Here is a 9,149-nt window from a genome sequence, read left to right as displayed (position 1 = left end):
GCAAACTAGCTGATATAGGAATAGGAGGGAAAATTTTAATTTGGGCTAGAAACTAGCTGACTGAATTTGGGTTGAAACTGCAAGGAAACAAAGTAGTTGTAAAGGGAATCATTATAAATGGGGTGCTGTTTTAGTGGTGTTCCTCAGGGATCAGTTTTAGATCCTATTCTGGTTATTATTTTTATGAATGGTATTCATGAAAATATTTCTGGAATAATGAATTGTTTTGCTGACGACATCAAGGTTATGGGGATTGTAGAAAACGAAGAACAAGTACAAGAAGAACAGCTACAAGAGGAAATTAGAGAAAACTACTGTTTTAGCAGGATCGTGGGCACTTGCAACAGCTTACTATAATAAACAAGGCAATAATAAATAAGAGGGTAGATAGCTGTGCTATGCATGTGAGGAAAACAACTCGCTGATGACTAGTTTTTCTGGGGGGGGGGGGGGTTCGTTCTTTTTTTCATTATAAACATTTAGCTATTGTAAAAAAAGTTAATACAATATAAGTTTTGGTACAGAAAATGCCAAAATAACATTTCAGTAACAGATTTTTATGTTTAGCATTGTGCAGCATAATGGACACAGGTATCCGACTCTTGATATATATTTCAAAACAATTCTCAATGATGGATGGTTTCATTTTGTGTTGTAACTCTGAAGTAGTAGATGCACTTACAAGTCAACAGTTTAGAAGTGCCTACATGTATTATGTTAACACGATAGTATACTTGTCAGATCTTTTATGTGCAAAATATGTGAGCATGAGTTTGAATCCCAATTTTCATCCTCTACTACATATTTTAAGTCAAATTCTTAACTTAAATAATTTTTGTTGCATTGTTTGTATCCAAGAAGGTATTTTATATGATTAAAAATATTTTTCATCAATTACTAGTAACATTTTTCATTTTAAACTGTTAGTAAAAAAAATGAACATTTTCAACCAAAAATAGTATGAGAGAAATGGGACTTGAAATGATATTTCTCGCTTGTCCAGTAGACACAGCAGCTCTAGACTTTTGCTTGAGTAGTGTTATCTGCTATATCTACTGGACAAGTTAGAATTTTTTTCACATTTTATTGCAGCATAAATGAAGAAGTTTCATTCCTACCACCATCCCATTCCACCCAACTCTCCCCAAATTATATTTTCTTCTTCTTCTTTTTTTTTTTTTTTTTTTTTTGTTTCATAACTTTAGCTTCAGATTTAGTAGGTTCAAACAGATTATTTCTAAAATAGATCATTGATTTTATTTTTAATGTTATTTTGTTTCTCTTGCAACTGGGACTTTTGGAAGAGGGTGATGTCATTAATGCAGAAATAATGTAATTTTTAATGCTACAGTCTATATTATGTGAAGAAAAATAACACATACAAACAACACACATTTATTTTATGATTGTTGCAGGTGCATAAAATAAAAATAATGTTGTTGTGTGTTGTTCAGGTTAATCTTCTTTTTCTTCAAAATAAAAGAAGAATTTTTAAGGCACCATAATGATTTTAGAAGCAAATAAAAAATTCAACATTTATAACAATTATATCGGTTATGTAAAATTTTAAAATAAAAAAAAAGGAAGTTTTTCTCTTTTAGAAAGAAAAAAAATAATAATTCCCCCAGCTTACTCTGAACTTTTAAATATTTCACTACCAATTATAGGTAATAAAGTAAATTTTTCCCTTTTTTTTGTATGTAACACATTGCAATGACCTGCAAAAGCCTTGTCCCATTCTAACTAAGCTTGTGCAAAAGAAATTGTATCCAGCCAGCCATATCAAAACAACAATTTGCCATTGATTTATCGACAAATACATTATTAAAGCTCAATTTTGCTAAAATATTGTGTTAAAAAAATAGAAAAGCATTTTCAAGGTTAAAGGGAACCACTTTTGAAATACAGCAAAAGTTTTCAGTTTTTGACAGTAAGGAGCAGTTATGATGAAGCACAGAAAGATGGGAACAATATTTATGCAAAATAGAATTACTTAGATCGATGGCAGAAGAGCTGACGAATCAATTGATTAAAAGTAGAGAAACATCTTTGCATAAACTCAAAACCAATGCATAAAGATGGCAAAGTACTCAAATTATCAAAACTAAAATTTTGAAGGCACAAACAAACTGTTCAAAACATGGAGTAACAGAATTAAGAACATGGAGACAAATAAATAAAACAAAACAAGTAACATAAAAGTCGAAACAAAATTTAAAACAACTACCAAATCACTCAAAAAAAGGGGCAAAAAAAAAAAAAAAATAATAATAATAATAAAGAAAGAAAGAAAAAAAAGTAAAAAATTAAACTGAAGGAAAAAAAGCATTAAAAGAAATTAATGAAACATTAAATGAAATGAAAAAGAATTAAAAAAAAATTTTTATTACCTAAAAAACAAACATGGCCAAGAAACATTTAAAGAATAAACTAGCAACTATAATTTCAAGACACAGATTGATGCGGGATTCGTTAAAGTGCCACACATAAATCTTATGTGCTAATGAGTTTTATTTGAATGGCATAGTTCCCTAACAGTTAAAGAGAAAAAACAGATATTTCTTGCGTGTGATAAGCCTACATTCAATTTTCTTAGTTTTAAAATACTTATTGAAACTTTGCTTTTCTTTTATTTCAGAGCTACTTTTATGGGTCTTCTTTAGTCTTATTTTTTAATGTCTTTAAAAAAAAATCCCTGCATTAAAAATACAGTTCCTTTTTTCAAATCCAAATATATTAAAATGTGAGTCTAGAAAACAAAGAAGAAATTCATACACAAAGAAGTAACATAATTAAAAGCTCATTTGATTGTTTTATTGCATATCACAAAATTAACAAGAGGATCACATCTGCATTTTAAGTATAAAAAATCACAGCAGAAAATAAATGTGAAAAGTAATGAAATGGATGGAGCATTTTTCTACTTTTATACATAGGAAAACAAATTAAGCTACACAGAAACTTTAATAACCTCTGATTTTTTTTCTTCAACTTAAACAGATGAATGTTACATGAAATATGTATTAAACTATAGGAAGATGAGGCCCGCCATTTTTGGGTGTTGGGTCAATCCCCTCTCCCCCCGTCTTTGAAAAAATAATGTTTTTGGAAAAAGTGGGCATGTGGTTTTGGCTGTTTTCTAACAAAATTGCATTGTTTCCCCTCCCCCCTCCCTTTTGGTAAAATTTGAAATGATGGGCCTGAGGAACACATTCAGAATATATTGTTTAAATAAAATACGAATAACAATAATAACATTAATAAAGTAAATATAGATATTTTTTTCTTTTGTTTTCATGAAACTTAGACATTAACATACTTTTTTTTAAATCAAAGTAATATCATTACAAAAATAAGATATCTGTTCTGGTTTTGCCCTCAACATGACAAACTAATATAAGGCAGACCTATCAACTTGCAGTTTTCAGCAAAATGTACTCTATAATCTGAAGTTAGTATTTAATCATTGTTTTATATAATACTAAGAAAATAGTACATCCATTTTGAACTTCAGTTCAGTACAGTAAGTTCAGTATAGAACTTACAATTGACATAAATGAGTATCCTCAAAACTATTAAGTAACAAATGACTTTAAAAACTTGCAGGAAAATGAAGAAATGCAATATTTATAACGTATATACAGCATGTCCTTGTTTAACCTGCAAGACTTCTGTTTCAACAACCATTACTCCTAGATGCATATTTCCAATTGTAAAAATGTTCAAAATAAGGTTCAGAGTTAAAATATTGAAAGTTTAAATAGAAAAAGAAAACTAGTGAAAAAACAAAATCTAATTTTTACAACGACCCTTGGTCCCCTAAATAATATTTAGGGAAATAATCTCCATTAAAAAAGAATTCCAACACAAAAAATTTGAAACACTTGCAACCACAATTTACGGAGATATTCAACTCCAAAATTTAAAAAGTCCATGCAGAAGAGGAGATTGCAACTAATTACCCTTTTCAAAAGGATGACAGGTTGCTGAAGTAAAAAAAAAAAAAAAAAAAAAATATTTACATTTTTCAAAACTACGGAAAAAAATGCAAGTGTTACGCTAAGATATGCAGAGACACACTACAAAAACCTCCCACAATTTAAAAAAACACATTCTATGAAGATATATAATTTTAAACCCTTGTTAGCCACTATATTCCCCCCAAAGGGTGTTTACTGCCAGTGTAAAGTGGTGTAAGTCATAAAATTCAGCGTTTGATATTTTTGTGAAAGTGTGTCACACTTATGGCAAATTGCTTTCGTTGGAACTACTTTTCATTTTACTAAATTTCATTTTCTAAACACTTTTATTACCTTTACTCTGCACCTTATTTTCACCATTTTTGCAATTGGAAGTAGGCATCTAGAAGTATTGGTTGCGAAAATAGAGGTTTTGCAGGCTAAACAGGGACGCCTGTATACATTCACAACAGTACCAGGCATGATTTTGACTAATTCAAATCATATTTCAATTTAAAAAAATTAAATAAATCATTATAATTTAAATAATATGCATAAAAATAAAACATCAATTTTAAGCAAAAAGCATGTCATTAAAAGGGATAAGTTACTGAGTGAATTTTTTACCGGATATGATTTAAAGAAACTGACAAATTTATACATTCAAAAGAAAAAATATTTGTGTTAATTTAAAAGAATATGAAATTAAATTGCTGGGAATAAATTCATTTAAGTTTTAAGGAAAGAAAATATTATCGAGAGACATAAGTACTAATGTTATAAAATTTAAAAAAATACAAAAACATAAAAGTTCTTCAAAAATTTATAAAATTAAACACAAGTGGTTTTTAGCTTGAAATATCACAATTGTCAAATCAAAATAAATCACACATTTTTAAAGAAAAAGAAGAGACTAGAATGCCACTTGAGAAACATGCAAAATGGGGTAAATATTTATCTTAACTATGCATAACATACAATTATCACCAACATCTTTTTCTCTTTACTAAATTTTGAAACATGTTATCTGCAAAAATTCTTAGCCAAATTTACTGCAAAAAGGAACAGCATAAAGCAATGAGTTATAATTGAGAAATGGGAACATATATTCATATAAACATTTCATAAACGTCTGTCTGCTCATTTTTGCATATTTTTTCCAGACATAAAACTATTTGCTGAGTCTCTTGCAAACAATGTAAAACAAAAATTAAATGCAACAAATAAAAAGACACAGAATTCATTGTAAGTCACCAACAGCACTTGTACTCTTTGGCATAACACAAATAAAGCTATGGTCATGAAATTCGCAATTTTTATTGATCCATTGACCAGAGCCCCTTGCAAGTACACAACGATGCTTAACTTCTCCACTTTGAGGCAAACGTGGGAATCCCTTTTTCCAGTTAAAAAAAGATACATCATTCTGCTCAGTATATTTCCAGTCACTGGACTCTAATGACATATGCAACCCTAAAAGAAAAAAAAAACTCATTATGAATGATTCAAAAAACAAACTTTGGAAATATTTTTTTTATCTAATTTGAGTTTTACATTTTTGGTATCTTTTTTCCCCCTTAGTAGCTTTGCAACACATTTCAGCATTAGCAGAAACTGATAATTTTCCTTGTAGTTTCCGAAACTATGTTTTCAGGTATGCAACTTTACTATTCTTATCAGGATTATTACATTACATTCTGCAACTGATCTGAATGTTCATTGATTCTAAAAACATTTTCTTCATATTTCATCCCATTCTTTTAACTCTCTGGCGGTTTGACATACGAGCGGAATTTCACCTGGAAAAGGTCACCTGGGGAACATGGCTATCTGCTCGAAATGGTCAATACTTTTTATCTTGAAATTCCCTCCCCCTTTCGGAAGGAGATAAAAAGCACTTAATCCCTTTTGACCAGGACGTGCTGTCAAAGCTCAACCCCTTTCTTTTCAACGCGTGTCGCAGGGAAGAGTGGAACTCCTCCAGACATGCTGCTAAGGTCCGTCCCGCCCATTTCTCCCCTCAACACGTGTAGCAAACGAGTTGAATTCCTTTCAGCCAATCGTGTTTTACTAATCACAACTTTCTGTAATATTTATGAAGTAATAATCTAGATTTTAAATCTCTGGAATTGCTATCTCCTACTACTGCTCTAAATTACTATTCACATATTTTATTATTAAATTTAACTACTCATATTCAACATTTATAAAACAATATTTGGAACAAGTTATTTCAATATGAAATAGCTAAATGCATTTAGTTATGATTGTAATGTTTTGCATAACCTGAAATGATACGTAATAATAAAAAGCAATAAAGGAATTCCCTCCCCCCTTCCGCGCAACAGCAATTCGTTGTTTTTCTTTTAACGCTGGGGGAAAAAAGCACTGCAAATTTATACATCTATGCATACTTTTTACATACTATGTTTGTATATGTATATTTTTTTCTTTATTTGTGCATTTTTATGTTTCGAATCTCGCCATATTTGAGACTAAGTGATCGTAATAGCGGTATACCTAGACTTGCCTTATTTCCGAAATGTTCAACCAGGACCCCCCCCCACCCCCCACCGTGGGTATTTCAAAAGGTACACACCCCGGCTGGTTTTCAGAGTGTTTTAGAAGGTAGTTTATTCTCAATGCTATGGATAAATGATTACTAATTATCAGCCTAAACCAGGAATAATAAATGATACATGACGCAAGCAGATACATTTAAACAATTTATTTTGTAAACGTTAATCTTTTGAAGTTACTTCAGCAAGAAATGAGGAATTGAATTTTGAACAATATTTACTTGTTTATTGCATTGGCTAGGACTTTTTTAGAAAGTCTTTTTTGTTTTAAATCTTTTTGTAAAATTCCTTACAAGCAAATCCGATAGTAATTTTATAGCTCATAAATTACAAATCTGTACCTCAGAGCTAAACTAACGTGATTCACATACGCTACTTTACAGGAGAGAAAAAAATATGTCATGTGAGTGCAATTTTCGAAAATATGTAAAATATCCGATATTTTCAATCAACGCAAACTAATGTCTTCAAAATAGTAAATGCATCCTCAAATCACTCTTTATTTATTATTATAATGTGCAGACTTAAAATTAAGGTTTCTTTAATTATTCATATCTAATATTCCATTTTACATTTTAGTCAATTTTAATAGAGTTAATATAGCGTTAGCTGTTCTACTCATTTGTCTTCTGTTAGCTACTTTTACACAGTTATATGATTCAGAAAAAAACAATATGCAACAGTCAGGGGCACAGTCATAAGACATTTTCTTTTGTTCCAACCAATGGTTAACATTTAATTAGGTACTTTTAATATGCATTAAAATTGTTACATTACTAATAATTTTATGAATAAAAAAAAAACATTATTTTGTTATATTAATGTGTAATAATACATCATAAAACTATAGTGCATAACTTTTTAGGTATTTTTAATAATAAATGAGCTATATTACTATGATTAATATAATTTTTATACTGAAAATACCGTAGTTGGAAAAATAAATATCGAAAATATCAAAATATGATATTTTCAGAACAAATATCGGATATATATCGGCGAACCCTAGCAGTAATAAACAGAAAATTCAAATTTTTGGACTTACGTCAGTCTGGCTACGAGGTACAGAAATGAAAAATTTATTATTTTAAATAATCCTTCACGGTTAATTATTTTTATATTTTTTTGGTCATCTGTAATGAAACTTATATTTTACCGAGACGTGAAGTAAACTGGCCGGGACACTGGATTTTTGAATGAAAATCGGGACTGTCTAGGATCCCGTTTGAAAATCGGAAAACAAATACTAAATCCAACATTCACTGAATTATGGCGTATTTAACAAAGCTATTATTAAAGAAACACTGACAATCACATGGGATCTAGTATGGGGCGCCTCGATGAGAGGCTCAGAAGGACAGTGTAACCTCCCCAAAAAATTCTCATTTGAAAAATGTGGAAACACTATTGCAACATTGAGATTCTTCTTTCAAATTTTAAAAATTGTTTTTAATGATGCATAATGTTGCTTCTCATTAGATGTTATGTAAGTATGATATAATGTGCATGCTCATGTTTATCATTTGGAAAAAGTAGAACTTCATTCGAAAATTTGAGAATCCACCTCTCCCCCCCCCCTCTCATTTTATTTCGGAGTGCCCCTGCTAGTAGTTAAGACCTAAGTGACCGAACTAGGTATCAAATCAAAGTTATGAAAACACAATTAAAGCAAAAAATAGTAAACAACGAAATACTTTTAAATTATAGTGGTAAAAAAAAGTCGCAGCAAAAAAGTTGTTAAAATAATTTTACGAATTTTCATCCCCGTAAAAGGTTTATTAATTAGTATGAAGCATGAATTATGATGATTTTTCTATAAAAATCAAGGTTTTATAATTATTTTTGCTGAAGTTGTTCCAAGGAATTGAAAGATCATATGACTTGTATCAAGCAATCGCACAGATTAAATAGTGATTTGAGATGAATATCAGGCTTTGGGCAAATTGAGATCAATGAAAATTCTGGATTTGTTGCTTAATAAAGTACAAATAGTTAAGCTCTGCTGAAGTTTTATTTTAATTATAAAACGGTTTAAACCTTTATTTATTTTTCTCTATTTATTATTATTCCTTTTTTTAAATAAAAGAATAGTTATAAATTCTCACTTAACCATTTCCCCATTTCCATCTTCCTACAAAATACTGTACATCTTAAGCAACTCCATAGAAATTTCCTTTATTAAGAGTCAGGTCCCATTCTTCTGAATTTCTTCCCCCTCTCAATGAAACAAATTAACAAAAATAACAATAAAAAAATTAACAATAAAAAAAATATTATTATTGTTCTTTGCTAACAACTGAAGTTTTTTTTTTTTTTTTTGTATAAATGTTAACACAATAGCTGCCTGGTGTTGTGCAAAATTTTTGCTCTTACTATATATTGTTTAGTTTTTTTTTTACTTATACAGAATTGAAATTGTATGCTAAGAGATAAATGTTTGTTTTTCTTTGTGATTAAAATAATTATAAGCTGAAGTATTAGACAGAATCGGTGAATTTAAAATGTTTCTGATATTAATGAGTAAAATTTGCGACCAAAACCCAAGGCCAATCAGTTAGAGTAAATAAATTCGAAAAAATATCCCTTTTTTTATATTTTTTATAATGGGTTT

The 9,149-nt window shown here is 29.5% G+C and overlaps 1 protein-coding gene across 1 annotated transcript in view; it reads right to left on the bottom strand.

Annotated features, from left to right (window-relative positions):
• Nucleotides 1-4,485: 4,485 nt before the first annotated feature.
• Nucleotides 4,486-9,149, bottom strand: part of LOC129218767 (FRAS1-related extracellular matrix protein 1-like) — a 75,012-nt gene continuing 70,348 nt past the window's right edge. Inside the window, exon 16 of the mRNA XM_054853091.1 lies at nt 4,486-5,432. Coding sequence (XP_054709066.1) covers nt 5,200-5,432 — 233 coding nt within the window. The 3' untranslated portion in view covers nt 4,486-5,199. The remainder of the gene's footprint in view (nt 5,433-9,149) is intronic.

This window comes from Uloborus diversus, chromosome 3 (genome assembly GCF_026930045.1).
Source record: "Uloborus diversus isolate 005 chromosome 3, Udiv.v.3.1, whole genome shotgun sequence".
Lineage (NCBI taxonomy): Eukaryota > Metazoa > Arthropoda > Arachnida > Araneae > Uloboridae > Uloborus > Uloborus diversus.
The sequence above is the reverse complement of the archived record's forward strand: the minus strand, read 5'-3'. Positions and strand labels throughout refer to the sequence as shown.